General features: G+C 47.1%; 1 protein-coding gene across 32 annotated transcripts in view; it reads right to left on the reverse strand.

Moving 5' to 3' along the window:
- The window catches only part of TCF7L2 (transcription factor 7 like 2), a 192,658-nt gene that overhangs the window by 10,562 nt on the left and 165,303 nt on the right, over positions 1-16,793 (reverse strand). For 14 of the 32 annotated variants that reach the window (XM_057734565.1, XM_057734561.1, XM_057734555.1 and 11 more), the window contains 6 exons: positions 14,903-15,035; positions 12,544-12,646; positions 10,478-10,564; positions 5,211-5,351; positions 4,490-4,649; positions 3,997-4,104 (listed from right to left, as the gene is read on the reverse strand). In XM_057734565.1, the coding sequence (XP_057590548.1) occupies positions 3,997-4,104; positions 4,490-4,649; positions 5,211-5,351; positions 10,478-10,564; positions 12,544-12,646; positions 14,903-15,035 (732 nt within the window). The remainder of the gene's footprint in view (positions 1-3,996; positions 4,105-4,489; positions 4,650-5,210; positions 5,352-10,477; positions 10,565-12,543; positions 12,647-14,902; positions 15,036-16,793) is intronic. The other 18 variants (XM_057734567.1, XM_057734568.1, XM_057734563.1 and 15 more) reach the window with 3 other exon arrangements.

Below are 16,793 nucleotides of genomic sequence, written 5' to 3' on the forward strand. Positions count from 1 at the left end.
TGATTCTAAGTGTGCTGTGCCTACGACTCATTATCCTCACACAATCCTACACACCAGGTATGACCACCATCCCAATTTTACAGATAAGAACACGGAGGCACAGAGGGTACGCGCTCTCCTGAGATGACACGGCTATCAGATGATGGGGCCATGATGGGAACCCAGGCGATCTTGCTCCCACAGCCCTTATCCACTAGGCTGCGCTGCCTGCATGTTTACCGCCTTGCCCTCTGAGGAAGGCTCTCAGTGGATTACGGGCGATGCATCGCGTGGAGTCATTCACATTTTCCAACGTGACCCTCCCCGATAACCTTGACGGTCTGCTCACGGCTGTGGATGTGGAATGGGAGTAGGGAAAAACTCTAGAGGTAACCGCCTCCTTCCAGATCTGAAACGAGCTCTCCCTCACCCTCTTAGCTCTGGTCCCATCCATATGGTATATATATATATGAAACATCACAAACAAAAGAAGGAACAGGTCTGACACGTCTGTTTCAGAACATCTACATATTAACCTTTACCTAAAAGTTTTCATGGTATGTTGACAGCAACTTGAGACAAGAACAGCCATAGGTAGAAAACCTGAGACTCCACAAGGCCCTGTAAGGAGAACCCCAAGGCAGAGATGCCACTGAGTCTTAGATCCAGCTGAGGGCTGAGAACCAACGGCTCTAGAGAAAGCCTCTCAGATCTGGGGGCCTTCCGTTCAGTGTTTCCATTGGAAACATTTTATGTTCCTTGGCATACAGTTAAAATAAGAAAAAAAGAAGAGAAAGGCGTTTGTGTGCCTCCTCATCTTCACGTCTGTGCCTCTCCTGTGTCAGGAGTGAAGCGCCACCTGGCCATCTTGGAACAGGGTCTAGTTTCAGTTTATTTAGGAACCTGAAAGAAAACCTCAACAGGGCACAGAAACCATTCAACTCCAGCTGGTATGAGCATCCACGTAGCCAAGGGCTCCCCAGTCATCTCTAATACAGGACTGCCCCATTTCCCGTCCCCCACAACATGTTCTGAAAGGCAGGCGAAAAGTCTGCTAGTCCCGGGGGGCTGTCTGTACAGGATACGTAACTGAGCTGTTCATGACTGAGGAAATGATCATTTAGACTAAAGGCTCCTAGAGGACAGGGACCGTGTTTTAATCAGAAGATGACACAGAGATATTAACAAACACTACGTAGTAAAGAGGGAGATGCATTTCAAGGGAGGCGGCCATCCCATTCTCTCTCTAAATGTAACAAAGGAAAGAAAAGGCCTCAAATATGGTGGTGAGGGGAAAAAACTCAAGATATGCAAATAGCCTGGGATTTATCTCATTTACCTCATCTAGAAGAGCTAGAAAGGAAATAACTTCTGTTACAAGGCCACGGGGTAGATATCACTATGTACCAGGTCCAACAACCCAAACGTGACTGTTTCACTCACTTCTATTTCGCTAAGGTAGAGTACAAAGGCTTCTGTCACGTGGGCCTGGAGAAGCAGGGACGTGAAAGAGGCATACGGGGATTGGCACAGAAAACTTTTTCTAGAAGAACCTTCTGAACTTCACAATACTCTATGTCGTCAGTTAAAAAAAAATACTAACGAGTTCCCACCACAATCAAATCCATAAAACAGTTTAATGCTTGCTCCACAGACCATTTCCTGGGAGAGGGAGGGAGGGGAGAAAGGGAGCAGAGGGGAGGAGAGGGGAGGGAGGGAGGAGAGGGAGGAAAGGAGGGTTGTGTGTGTTCAAACTCACACGTAATGAGCCACTGATAAAGGAATACGACAGTATCCCTTACAAGAAGTAAAGCTCCTATAGCCCCAAATCCAGATCTACCTCTAAACTTTCTCTCAAGTCTTTTCAGGGGTTCCCCTATTATATCAAACCTCACCCAAATGTAAAACTGAGCTAAAGTCATTTCAAGTGTTTCATGAACCTTCTGAAACCTAGAAAGTGCTTCATAAAAAGCCTCAGGCAATACCTTGTCTGACTCCACAAAAGTCCATGGCAGCATTCTTTTGAAGCTCTCACAAAGTCAGCCTTGTACCTCTGTGGAGATTTCACCCTGCACAACTCCAGGGGGCACCATGCACATAGACCATAGTGTAAATGGCACACCCTAAAGTTGTGCAGTGCACGCCCTGCACAGCTGTACATGAAGGCCCTCCTATGACCCAAAATGTCTACCGGGGATAGGATACCTATAGAGTAGCTGAATTCCTCTCTGTGGTTCCATTCTAGATTACTCAAAGAATTGGGTCTGTAGCAGGGAGAAGCTGGAGATGAACTCTAAGAACTTCTGACCCGAAACGAGGAGAGCAGCTGTCCTGAAACGAGATGGCTGTATGTGTGGAGGCTGCAGAGCCTGCCTGCTGCTGGCACTCTCCACCTCGAGGTCAGGTGGGAGCGAGCAGCAAGCCTGTGGGAGAGCATTAACTTTCTTATCCTCTTCCTTTCAGCTCCAGAAGAAAGGCTTCCCCACTGCACACATGCTGAGGACAAACGGAAAGGTCCCAAGCAGTTAAGACTCTGTGCCTGACCATCTGTGAGTGACAAGGGCTCTGAGAAGAGCAAACGTGCCAAGTACAAGCACTAATTCCTGTTCCCACTCCCAGGAGGAATACCGTCTAGTGCTACCAGCTAAGGGCATGGGACCTATGGGCAGATGGGTGGCGGCCGTGATGGAGACATGGGTGTCTTGGTCCTTCCCCATCCACACAGCAAAGAGCAAACAAGCAAGCATGTGCTTAAAGGTATGAGACTAAAGAGTGATGACACTGGAAACAGCTGGTCAGAGCAAGCAGAAAACAGCCCTCACTCAGGACCCATGCAGATGTCTGTGACTTCCTGATGGCGGGTAAGTTCTGAGAGAGGTCTGACTTTCCCCTGAATCCCCGCAACACTGTGTGTGCACAGTCAGTTCACAGGCAGCAGTAACCGAATGGATCTCAACCCACATACACAGAGAGCTTCTTCACCACGGATGACGGCCAGGGGAGAGCGAGGTCGGGGAGCACAGGGGCAGGAGAATCGTCCGCGGCTTCGTGCCACCGACAAGAAACTTGAGGACAAGCCTGCTACGGGCCTCAAGATAGGTTTGTTTTCCCCCAAAGAGTGGATGGTAACCATCACTGCATGAAACCAAATGCCATGTGATAAAGTACGAGGCCAAATAAGAGACACTGCAACCATCGAGAGAGGCGAGTGAGCCCAGAACTTGAGCTCCAGGGCAAAACACAGAATAAGAAAGAATGGTGAGAGAAGAGCCCGTTTATGGAAGGAGCAGAATCGTGCGGCTCACAATCACTGTGATTAGTAAAGACAACAAGCCTGTGGTGTTTTCTAAAATCCCCGAGAGGAAATTAGGCAAATCCTGCAGCCAACAAAGAGCCGAGGAACACACACGCCTTCCTATCCTTGTTGGCCCCCGAGTCACTTCATCCATCCTGACAAAGGACAACTTTTACTGGCTACTTTTAAGGATATTTCCATCATGCTCCTCTCGGGATGAACTAGGCTTCCAACTTCTATTGAACCACAGCCTAAGGCAAGTGTTTCATTTTTCCCTCTTAAGGGTGAAGGCCCTGCTAAAAACAGCTGTAAGGAAGTAAATCCTCTCCCTCCACCCCGACCCACTGGTCTTCTCTGAAAGGACCACTGCTGAGAAGCTCACAAGCCCCACTGTGTGTATCCTGGAGCCGCGTCGCTTCAACGCATGGGCAAGAAGCTGGGAACAGCCCTAAATTGACGCCATGGGTCCTCTGAGCTGGAACGCTGGAACACCAGCCTCTTCCCTCCTCCTTGAAGGACTAACCCATGCTGATGGAGCCCTACAGGACCCCAAGACAGAATCCTCCACTCTGGTGCTCGGGTAAGATGCTAACGGTCCCAGGACTGGGCAGACTGAATGGGACCGAGGCCTGATTCAAGCTTGCAGGTTGCGTTTCCTTTGTCCAGATGGACATCCAACCCCTCTCTACAGAGTCTAGCCCTGAGAAAAAGCAACCACCTACATAGTTATCCCGTGCGGACCAGCCGGGGTACAGCTGCATGTGAAGCTGTCGTTCCTTCCGGGCCAGCTCGTAGTATTTTGCTTGCTCTTCTCTGGACAGTGCGTGCCACTGGAGGGGACACAGTGCGGGGAGAGAGAGACATGCAGAAATGTCACAAACCACGCTGTGGCCAGGGGATGGGTAGCCCTTCCATCAGAAATGGTATCATCTGCAGGTGCCAATGGTCTGCAAGGACCTGGCACTAACAGGAGCAATCAGCCAGAACCTGACGTGTCGTCTACGTCGTTCTATTCTTTGCTCTCTGCGGGTTGGGAAGACCAGGCTGTGGCCATTCTGAACATCACTGGAATGTGGGTTACTGGTCCCATTTCCATGACGGCCATGGAAGGGGTCAGAGTGTGGCTAAAGGGAAAGGGCTCTCCAACCACTGTGCCCCCGCCCCCCCCACTGCATCCCGTTCTTGCCCTCTTCTCCCAGCAAGAGAGCCGCCTACCCTTCGGCCCAGGATCTGGTTGATGGCTGCACTTTCTTTCAATGTGCACTCGGCTACGACCTTCGCTCTCATCTCCTTCATATACAACATGAATGCATTAAGAGGTTTCTTTATGTGGGGCTTCTTCTTTTCTTCTTCCTTTTTGGAGTCCTGATGCTTTCTGGATGGAGACAAAACAGACACACACAACCCAATAAAGAATCGCAAGGTTCAACTTCCTCCGCTGCAGAAAGCCCACCTCCTCGCCTCCTCAACACCCTAGCGGAGTGGAAGGAGAAGCACACTTCTACTTTGGGTCTCTTCTCCATCCTGGAAAGTGGAAGAAAGACACAGCCTGGGGAGGGGGTGGGGGACGAGAGAGATTTTATCATCACCTCCTCAAGGTTCACATATACACAGTTTTCCCAAGCTGGAGGGGAAGGCACATTGAGGCCATTTCTATCTCAGCCAGTGCCGCTCATGCTCACGGGACAGAGCGGGGTCAGGGACGGGGAAGGGGCTGCAAATCCCAGTCCCTTCGAGGATACAAAGAAAGAGTTGTGTTGTCCCCCGCAGGGGGGCTCCAGCCGTGAAACCCCGCACAGTGCATGTCTCCCTCTTTGTAAAGCTGGGTGTTTGCCGGAGTCACATCAGTGCGCCCAGCCTTGGGCAGAGCCACCCCCCAGCAGCCGTCGGCTAAACACGTGGCGAAAGAGAAACAGATCAGAAGAGGGACACTTACGCGCTGTGGAGTGAGCCGACGTCACTCTGGGAGGATTCCTGTTTGACTGTCGGCGTGACTATGGCCGGGTGGGGGATGCCGGTCGTGTGCAGAGTGTGATGTGGGGGGACCATGTGGGGAGGGAACCTGGAAGACAGAAAGCTGTGTAAATCGTCAGAATCAAAATCAATGAACGGGGAGGGATGTGTACACACAATTAAAGAAAGAAAGAAAGCACGCGACACTCACATGAAAGCAACCCAAGGCATATGAAACCTGTCAGCACTAATTAGCGATAAATTAAACATAATGATTCTCATAATGGCATTAAAGCCAATCTTCCCCTTCATTATTGCTACTGACATGAGACATTATGATTTTTAACATCTTCAGCAAAAGACAAGTTCGGCCCATACATTTGGGCGGAAAAGTAGGCTTGGACTACCTGCTGGAGATCACACGTCCACTGGTTTTGGGGGACATTATTAGTGACATCTAAGAAGACTATTTCCTAAGTCCTAATCAGCGGTAGAATGAAAACTGAAATCTTTTGTTGCATATTGACAGCTAAATAAAATATTAACGCGGTTGAAGTATACATACATTTTTTGACAATGCCACGCGTGCCTCATTAGGCCTCATTCTGTTGAAAGGCGTGCAATACAGTTTTTATTTCTCTTTTGCTGCTGTGCCCCCACCATTTTGACAGGAGTGGAAGAGAGTGAGGCAAAAAGATGAGGAAATTCACCTAGTTCCTATCTGGTTCTCAACATTCATCACAGGCATTTTAAGTAAGTTTGTATCCAAGATGACGCCAAAGCAGTATTTACACACACACCCACAAATGAAGCTTTGAATTCTGATTTGTATGTCCTTTCCCACTCTAAAATTCTAGAGTTCCTAAATTATTTTTACTTAAAATACTGTCTATGCATTAAAAGGCCTTATAAAGTGATCAGAACTGTTAATAAAGAAAAGTAAAGTTTGTGTTTTTTCCTCTAATACTGTTTATTCTTTTTTTTTAAGTCTTTTATTAAATTTGCTACAATAATGCTTCTGTTTTACGTTTTGGTTTTCTGGCCACAAGGCATGTGGGATCTTAGCTCCTCAATCAGGGATCAAACCCTCACCCACTGCATTGAAAGGTGAAGTCTTAACCACTGGACCACCAGGGAAGTCCCTAATACTGCTTATCCTTAGGAAATTTTTTTGAAACACGGTTTAGGCCGTGAATTGGCATTTCTCAACCACGCAAACTATCTGGGACATACAGAGCTAAGTTTAAAACACTCTTGGTCCACCTGCAAACTGACAACAGGATCCGACAAACAGCTTTCCTATTTTCTGATATGCTTGGAGTCACCATGATTTGTTCTGGGTGAGAAGAACCACCTTCTCAAAAGAATGAGCACCATGCGGAGAAAAGGCGGGTGAGGGACTACAAGAGGAGATTCCCCTAAAGAAAACAAAACGGCAGCCCCTAGGTTCTGCCCTGGCAAGACCATGCACGTTCAGGTGAAGGGGAACCCAGATCAGCTGCTGCTTTCAGAATAAATCCAAATCACAACCACCCCATGGACCACCCAGGGAACGTCCACCTGCTCTTTAGGAAGCTAATTCTGCTGGGCACGAGAGGTACTAATGAGACTTTATTGTGACAGTTATTTCACGCGAATCCTGTACTTATTTACAAGGTTCTTTTCATATGTAGATTGGAGATGAAAGCAGCTTCCATTTTACCAAAAGAATGCAGCAAATGTTCATGTGAAAAATGATGAAAAATTAAAAGTCCTAACTGACTCTGCACAGATCAACAGAGAAAATATCAATGAATGATGCACATTTCTGAAGGGGGCCCAGAACCACCGTGGACATTTGACTCAGAATTTCTACCCTGATGTGGCCCCTCTCCTGCAGCTGCCTTTACGAATTTCAGTCCGTATCAAAGCTTGGTAACAATGGCATGGTTTTTTCATAAGAATCATGTGCGTTCTTTGAGTGTGTCAAGAAAAAGAAAAAAAGAAAAGAAAAACCCTGAGAGAGAGAAAACGAGAGAAAGAAAAACAATAACTTCTATCCCCACCCCTCCCAAAATAAGAAGTAAAGCCTTGGGAGGCACTTGGGCTCCCAAGTTACACCCTGGTTCCTTCCCAGAGCTCGAAGGCCTCTGAGAAAACATAAGCTAAGAACATGTGTTCTTCGAAGCCCTTGGGTGATGTGGTGGGTGGAGCGGCAGCTTTTACTGTGAATTTTAAAGGCCTGACATTCCTCAAACACATATGTTCCCTTCCTGCTGAATGAGAATATGTGTACAGACAGAGAGAGAGAGGAGGGAGAGAGGGAGGGAGAGAGATAAAAACACTGTGTGTGTGTGTGTGTGTGTGTACACACCAAACACCACAGGGAGACACCACAGTTTGAGTACATTCTGGGGTGGGGGAACATATCTGGTGCAGCCATGAAGACCAAACACTTCCAAGTCCAAATACCTATACCCATATTCCTGTACCTGAGAAATGCAGAGCAGAGAAAGAGACTGTGTGTGTGTGTGTGTACGTGGGGGGAGTGCACACGCACGTGCGTGCATGGGCTATACACATACCTTTGCGTAAGAAATTCCTTTCTGCACACGACTATTTCATGCAATGCCACAAACACCCTAAAAATTCTAAGCAGCTCATTATATGCCCCCGTCTGCTTTCGTGGCTCCAAGCCAGAATATAACGATGAACCTTAACTTGTTAAGGACAACTAATTTTTGTTTCTGGCTGTCTCAGGGGCTTCTGCCTTCCTTGCTCTCACTTCCCTTCACTGGTGACACGTTTCTGTTAACTGGATGTCATCCGCCGGCCTTGATTTTATGCACAAGCAGGGGGATGCATTTTCCTGTGCAACAGGCCTGCTTTGAGCTGCATTAGGTTTGTCATTATTCTCTCATTTCCCCCCTTGCACTTGTAACATTTCATCTCTCCCTGCCTTATTTTTTGTGAGCCACGGTGCACCCACATTATGGTTTATACATGATCTCGCTCCCTTTGAAGCCGGCAGATTTCAGAGCCCGCTCTCGTCAGGAGGAGAGCCTTGCGCCAATTTAGCAGGCTGAGGGCCCGGAGCTCCAACATCTCAGTCTAAAGGGGGTCACAGGGTGGCACAAGTGAGTGTCAGCAAGAGCTGTTTAATTGCCAATCTAGGCTTCTCCATGGTGTTTAAAGTATAATGACCCATCACTTAATTCGGAGAAGCCCTGGCCCCGCTGCTGAGGAGAATGAATATCAAAGGGTGTTCTGGAACAGGGCAAGCTGCCTACATTCCCTATAACTGCCGTAAGTATAATAGACCCATGCTTCTGTCGCCCCATTACCACAATAATGTATTTAATTTGCTGTATACGCTTTTTAACTAGCTACCTTTCATAAGGCCCACCTGGGGAATCGGCCGCCTCCCCCCTGCACCTCGAGCCCCCTAACCTTCCCTCCCACCGTTCCCTTCCTTTCCTCCACCCCCTGCCCACCTCGAAATCATCGGCTAACCTCCTAATGATAATTCTATCGATAGGCTTAACCTCAACCCCTATCCTACGATTACTGCGCCGCTTTTAACCTCTGGAACGCACCGAAAAAACAAACACGGAAAACAACCCGGTGTGGTCTCTGAACGCTGGTTCGGAGACGGGTGAGCTGTGGATGATAAGGTGCTCAAAAGCAGCTCTCCTCCTGGGAGACTCCCTATTCGTTCCCAGGCTTTGCGAGGTGGTGATGACATTATTTAATGAGGATAACCTTCTTCTTCTCACTGGAGACGAGGACATGCGAGCATTTTCCCGCCTAACCAATAGTGGTGTGGATTTAGACATCGAGATGATTTACCACATGTGGGAAATGGATCTTTATAGCTGTGTGATATCCATGGCATAACTGCAAATGCTAGAGATGCTCCAGGTGGTATTTCTTCATGAGTGAGGTTCTTACTCTTTCCTCCACCAAAATCACTGTGTCGTAAGTAGGAAAAGAAGCATCTTGGCCTGTCTCTCCAACCCCTTCCTCTGGTCTTGGGTCCTCATGTTGGCCACAGAGCTGCGGGGAAGAGGCTGGGGGATGGCATCCCTGCCACGTAATGCATGCTAATTTAATTAGGTGCCATCCTCAAAACGGATTAGTTGTTGCAGCCCATCAGGAAAGTCTAAACCTCCACCGATTTAATTAACTTGACTGAAAATCAGATGAACAGAAAATAAAACTATCATTAGGAGCAATTAGTGACTACTTAAACATACTGCTGCCAACCAGTTTGTAAATAAACTAGCAGTCACTGAAAAATTAGCCAGAATTAATTGGGGGGGAGGGGGGGAGAAGAACATGGGATTAGAAAGATCTGGGTACACACATGCAGGTGTATGTGTGTATGTGTTATATATACATTTATATGCTTAACGACACACGGATGTACACAGGCATATGATTTTTTTTAACTTTCAAAAATTTAGAGCTGCACAGGCCAACGTGGTCCCCACCAGCCACATGTGGCTACTGGGCACTTGAACTGTGTCCAGGCCAAATCGAGATGGGGTGTACGTGTGAAATACACGGCAGATTTCAAAAACTAAGTACAAAAAAAGGTAAAATCTCATTAATCGTTGCTTTACAGTGATAACATGTCAGAATAATATCAATTTTTGACCATGTTAGCTTGAATAAAATATATTAAAAATAACTTTGAGTTTGTTTTCTACCTTTTATAAAATGTGGCTACTAGAAAACTTACAGTTCCTTCTGTATACTCCCTATAGATAAGGCTCACCTTAGATTTCTACAGGACACTGCTACTTTAGAGAGGGGTGTGTTTAGGTTGGGGAGAAGGGGGATGTCCTTTCTTGTTGATGCTTAAGAGTCTGGAGCTTTGAAAAGACTGATAACCTTTCCTCAAATTCTTCTTTGTATAATAATAAACTTACCTGAACCCTTTCCTCTCTTACCTGATTAAGGGCAACAGAGAAAGAACACTTTAAAAAGCTCCACGCATCCTAATTACTTCTTCCTGCCTTCTTAAGTTCTTAAAAAGGATACTGCTCTATTGACTCAAAAATTCGACCCTGAAATTCTGCCATCGCCTACCTGGGAAGTTCAGGGCAGTTGCTTAGTATTTTCCAGCAGAAAAGCCTAATGCATTATGGGCCTCAGACCCCTAAAACTACACGTAGCAGCAGTCCCTGGATGGTCTGGGAGCATCTAGAGAACTTTCTGAGAAGTGACCTGTGGCCTGGGTCAAAGGCCCTGGTTCTTGGAACTCACCTGGACATGGAAGCGTTGACAGTCAGAGCTGTGGGGTAGGGGTGACGGAATCCTCCTGTCGTGATGGGGTACACTGGCTGACCTTGCCTGCAAAAAGAGGGGGGTACACAGTGAGAGTGTGCCAACAGGGGTGGGGGGTGGGCAAAAGGAAAAGAAGAAAAAGGAAAAGTTCTCTCTGCACAGTAAGCTTTATTCTCATTTGATCAGAACAAAAATCTTGGGGATTGTACAGAAAGGATCAAAGGGAAGAAACACAGAACAATTTGAATGCCATAAATCTGATAGGAATGGCTAATTAAATTTTATAACCTTTGCTTATGTCAATAGAGACCCTCTCCCCAAGCTGAAACTAGGTGTTTTGTTGTAATAATTAAAGGCGAAGTCTCGCTTGCTTTAATGGAGCCATCACACTAATTGAGGGCTACACATCCAAAGGAAAACAATAATGAATGTAAATTTATACCAAAATAAAGTGCAGTGAATCAAAGGACTTCAGTTGCGCTTTGGGCCTCTTTCGGTATTTAGATCTCGGTGAGAAAACATTAAATTAACAGAGCTTAATTTGTAGCCTTTTGTCAAATTAACAAGTGTTGACAAGAGTTACCGGGGGGAGAGTCCCCAAGAAGAATTGTGGGTAACCAATAGACGATCACACCTCATTACAATAATTAAAAAATACAGCAACATGCAAAATAGCATCCTCATGAAAGACACACAACTTTTTCTGACAGAGGATCGTCTGAGTTGGCTATTCCTTTTTATCTAGCCTTCAAATATCTCCCCATCAGCTGAACGGGGCAAGTGATGACTGAGGACTAGCGGAGGCACGGCCCCACCCACTGAAGAAGAAACAGGACACACACTCCTGTCCACGTCCACCCTCCCTAACAAAACTAAGGAGCAAAAAATAAACAGAAGCGAGGCTGGCGTTGGTATTTAGTATAGTTACTGCATAATACAAGCTGTTTCTTTTAAAACAACCAGTGTAGCATATGCTCAACTAGAGAAATCAGGGTAGAATTGGGGGGACGGGGTGAACTATTCCAAAATTTTATCTTCTTTAAGGCTATGAAAGGATGTCTTCCCCAAGACCCAACCTTGAGAGTTTTACCAGGATTTATCTCTGTGAAGATTCAACAAATTGTTCTGTGTTTTTTTAAGAGTAGAGATCACTGATAAACATGGAGAAACATATACGCAAAAGCACATCATCAGAAAACACGTATTACACGCATGCACACACACACACACACACACACACTATGCTTACATCATTAAAGGCCTTTCTACTCTGACTTTAAAACACATTTTTTAAAGTTGTCTAAGGAAGGTTAATAGGTGGCACTATAAAACCAAGACTGGGTGATAGGAAGACAAATCGTAAAAGGCAGTTTGATGATCTGGATGCTGCCAGGACCCAGCGCGGACACTCAGGAAGGCCCGGTATCCTGTATGCTGCAGAGAGGGTTCCAGCTGCCCCACCCCTCCCCTCATAATTAGGTGAAGCACCCAACATGCAAAGACTGTCAGAGAGATGCTGGTTGAATAACACAAACCTTCTCAATAGACACAAATTTCCACTGTGGTTGCCAATCTTTGGAGTGATGGTTGGGATGGGGTTGTAACCACCCCTGGATTTCAAAATTAGGCTGTGCCTATACCCACTCCCCTGCTGCCTTGATCCAATGACAGGACTCCAGTTTGGGCTGCCACCAGCAGAAGAGCCATGATCAGCTTCACAGGAGAGAAGCCCCCAGAGTCTTCTGCAATTCCCAAAGTACCTTAGGGGTACCTTTGTTCACAGAGAAGAACCTAGAACCTTTGGGGACCATGGATTCAGAACGCTAAGTATCAACAGCCTTTTTCTTATATCATCCATCTGAATGGCTATTGACCTGCTCGCTTTTCCACAGGGCACTTCAGCAAGCATCTTCCCCACGACCTCCCACCCACAGCCCTCACTCTCCAACCCTGTCTTCTGAAAACACACACATACATGCGCAGAATAAATAATAAGCATGCTCATGTAAGAAACAAAAAGGAAATTAAAAAATGGAACTCCTTACTGTGGTACTAACCATCCTAGCGGATGGGGGATTTGTCCTACGGTGCCGGGCGATAGCGGGTAATACGGAGATATATCTGGAGGGTGCGGAGGCCGTGGGATTCCTGAGAGAAGAAGCAGCATTTTAGGGACAAGTGAGCGAGAGAAGGAAAGAGAAACGGTCAGGTGATGGGAACAGGGAAAGGATAAAGGGAGACATTGCCCCTGTAATCCTAGCGTGAGGTTCTTTCCATGATTCTGACCCTAAGACTTGTCGGTAAGTTTCGTTATCTCTCTGCCGTGGTTTGAAAAGTTTATCTCGTTCTAGGTGGATCATACTCTGGCTAAATGCAGACAAACTCAGAAAATGCCAGCTTGGGTATTTCTGCCTCATGCGATTGATGTGATTATTTGAAATGAAAAAAAAAAAAAAAAAAACTAAAGGGGTTGGCACATAGTAGGGGATCAAGTAATATTAAATCCCTTTGTCCTCACAACTTGTCCCTTTCTTCCTTTTAATTCTAATGACTTATCTGCGTGAGAGTTACTCCTCTGGTTTCTCACAGACTCTTTGAGTTACGGTGTTTAGAAAGGTTACTCTTGCCTGCTTTCAAAAAACTTAATTCTGTTTAAATGTGTCCAACTCCACTTTGAAGATGAGCTATAGGAGAAACTCACCCAATGCCTTGGCATCTTATCCAAGGCAGAATCTGAACTGAATAGACAGGAGATGCTGGAGGCCTGGTACACTCAGTTCTAGAACCTGGTTTTCTAGAGGACCCAGTCACCTGTGTGAGTTAACCCACCCGCTGACTGGGTACCACTGGACCGCAGGGGCTGAGGAGTGAGTTCTGAAGGTCCATGTCCCCGCACACTTACTAATTCCACAGGAACACATCCTGCAATCAATTCTTAGAAATCAAGAGGGCTGGGAGCCATTCGGACCCAGAGGAGCAGATCTACACAGCTCAAGTGGAAAGCAAAACGAACAATTCCTCAGAATTAAAACAGTATTGAAGGGAATGAGCAGCGTGTACGCGGATGAAAACTATTTCTTTTTTTTTTTTAAATTCGTTCAGGAAGCTTTTAATCTGTAAAGTAAGCCTCCCTGGGTGACATTTTCATGCAGACATTGCTTTCTCTCTATTACAAAAACCAAACAGATTAGCTGGGCTTGGACCCTACACCAAGCCATTCGCACACTTGAAAGAATGTTCGCAGAGGAAAAGTAAACAGTCCGCAGACGTTAATCATATGTTTTACGATAACCATTTAAAAGCTATTCCCTGTACTACCATTATTTAAATGAGACGTTGAAGCTGCCATTCACTTGTGGAGCCTGGGGCCGGCTGGCGGCCTCCTCCAGCCATCCAAGCGCCAGGCCTGGTCCCCCACGAGCACAAAGGGGGCTCAGAGGCTGGTGAAAACCAGCTAATGTGTGGCTTCATTCAGGGGCAGCAAAGGCAGTCTACCTCAGCCTAGCACCAAACAATTCCCTCCAACAAAGTGACACGGAATAGCCATTCTGAATCCATCCTTCTAACTAACTAGCTGGGAAGAGAAACCAACCCCAAGCTGGAAAAATACCCTTTGGTCTTCGCTGTTCTCCCAAGACCACCCCACCTTGTTTTAAATCTTGCTGCAAGGGAGCTATAGGTAACCTCACCTTCTCCCCCTCTCCCTTTTAGGGAAGAAGCACATGGGCTGGAAAGGAGGGGATGAGTATAAAAGCTGGAGTAATGTGGCATCGTCTGCCTGAGACCCTATTGGTTGTTCTGTGATGCAATGAGGAAACCATTTTGGACTTGGGTCTTCCCATCTGTAAAATGGGCTTGATAATAAATACCCAGGATATTGCAGGGGAGGAAGAACCCAAACAAATCAGCAAAGAATGCAGAACCCAGGGATGTGGTCTCTCAGGGCTGCACCAAGTCATTATCAAGTGTCTATAGTCGCTTAGCCACCAAGGGAACTGGGACTTCAGGGAACCACACTGTTAGGGCTCTTATGTTCCCAAGGAGCTGAGGAGGAGTCCACGACGTGCCTCCAAAACCATTACTGCCTCCCAGTCTGTTTGAGGCTCCTGGAGTTATAAGCCACTCCTGAGAATCACTGAGTGACTCACAGCCAGGATCCCTGAGCTCTGGAGCTCTGGAGAGATCCTTAGCACTGCAAATGGACTTCTCCCAAGGGGAGGAGAGATCCACGCCCTCACCAGGCTCCGACCTCCCCGAAGAGCTTCCTTGTCGACACCGGGGAGAGGAACAGGAGCCCCTGCACGGAGGCCTGCAGCCAGTCCCCAAGTCCCCACCCCTCCCCAGAAGGTCCCCTGGTGGCCCCAGGACCAGCACGCTCTCTGTGCACCCCCGCATGAAGCCTACCTGTTTTGGGGTCTACGTCAGCTGGTAAGTGTGGAGGTGGGTTTCCCGGCGTGAAGTGTTCATTGCTGTATGTGATGAGAGGCGTGAGAGGGTGGACATGGTGAGGGTGCTGCACGACCGGCACTTTGTTCGACTGCAAGGAGGGAAAGAACAGAGAAGGACTCCATCACGCTGGTTCCGGCAGCCCAGAACTCCCGGCCCGCGGGTTGTCCTGACCACACCCTCCCCACCTGGATTTTGTAAGACGCAGTCAACTCTGCCCACCACCCAGGCCCTGGTTCACGTACTAAAATAATAGACAGTTATGATTCAGCTCGCTGGGTAGGTGTGCCTCAGTCTTCACCGCCCCACTGAGCCTGGCTTTTAAAATACCTTCTCCACCACCACCCCATCACGGAGCCCAAGAGTGCACTTTTCCCATTGGCAGGTAAATCGGAAGTGGGGGCTTTAATTCCCCAGGCCTACTGTGTTCCTGCAGGTGGTGGGGATCTCCTACCCCAGGGCCCGATGGGAGGGACCTTCAGGGCGCAGGCAGGCTTCACAGGGGACCGGCTAGGAAAACCACCTGCTACAAGGAAACTGGCAGGGCCCTAATCCCACCCACCCAGCCTCCTTACCCACCACCCCAGGCTCTGAACCCCTCCCGGCCCCTTAGAACCGGCGGGCAAGCTACAATCCTTCACAGACAGCGAGGATGAAAAGCCTCACTTGTGGTCTGGTTGGGAGTGTGAACTTTACCAGAAAGCTCTAAACTGCCAGGCGAGCACCTGCATATTTTATGCAGATTACAGCAGCCCGGATTCATTAGGACTCTCATTAGGAAGTCACAGGGAATGCTAACAAACTAGCTGCATGACGATGAACTGGCCTAATAAGAGGTAGGTACGCATTTTAGAAATGGGCAGCTCCAGCAAACAAAGTACAAGGCATTTTTACATTTGGCAAGAGTTGCTAGGTAGAGAGGAGGAGAGAGGAAAAAGAAAAACACAAAAGCATTTTAAAGATTTTTCTAGTTGCAATGACCAGACCTCCCCAAGTTATTTCCCACTCGTTCCCCCACCCACGCTCAGCCACCCCATCCCCCACCCTCCACTATTCGATGCTATAACTTAGCCCAGACAGATCACAAAGAAAAAATTAAGCTGAAGCAAGCGAACTACTGGGCCATTTACCGAGAGTAATCCAATTGCAAAAAACCCTATTCCCAATAGAGGATTTTCACTAAAATCCTACAACAGGGACATTTAACCAGATTAGGTACCAGCGAAGATAAAGAGGCTAGTATTAGATGATGAATGGATTAGAGTCAAGTTCCATTTTAGAGCGTGTCTTCATCTCCTTGTATTACTTTTAGGAAGGCACAACTTGCATTAACATCAAGGAAAAGGAATTGCATTAAAAGAAAAGAAGGAAGGTCCCAGTGCTGCCCACTAGCGCCTCTTGAGTTCAGGGACCACCAAGCAGGTAGTTCTCTACGTTTTTCCTTTTGACTTTTTTTTTTTTTTTAATGGGTGAAGAAGGGGTGTGATATAGCAAGAGTATTTCTTATCACAGTTAACTGTGGGGAAGGCATTTTAAAAAGTGCTTCTAACTTTTTCATGGGTATGTTTGGAAAGAAAAATATGGCTTTCCTAGATGCTCCCGGAAAAAAAACACAGAAAAAGAAGTCAACATGCCCAACACCCAGGTTTAAGGATTCCTATAAAAAACTGGACGCTTTCAGAGAAAGACAGCAGCTAGTGGCTCATAGCCTTGTATTGTGAATTATCATCTTGCAGTCAAAACACCGAAAACTGAAAGCACCCAGTAACACTTCCTTCGTCAGCAGCCATGAAGGTCTAGACACGGTCAGCAGAGTGCAGGGCAGCCACTCCAAGGCCAGTGTCAGCAG

Source organism: Hippopotamus amphibius, chromosome 5 (genome assembly GCF_030028045.1).
Source record: "Hippopotamus amphibius kiboko isolate mHipAmp2 chromosome 5, mHipAmp2.hap2, whole genome shotgun sequence".
NCBI classification, from domain to species: Eukaryota; Metazoa; Chordata; class Mammalia; order Artiodactyla; family Hippopotamidae; genus Hippopotamus; species Hippopotamus amphibius.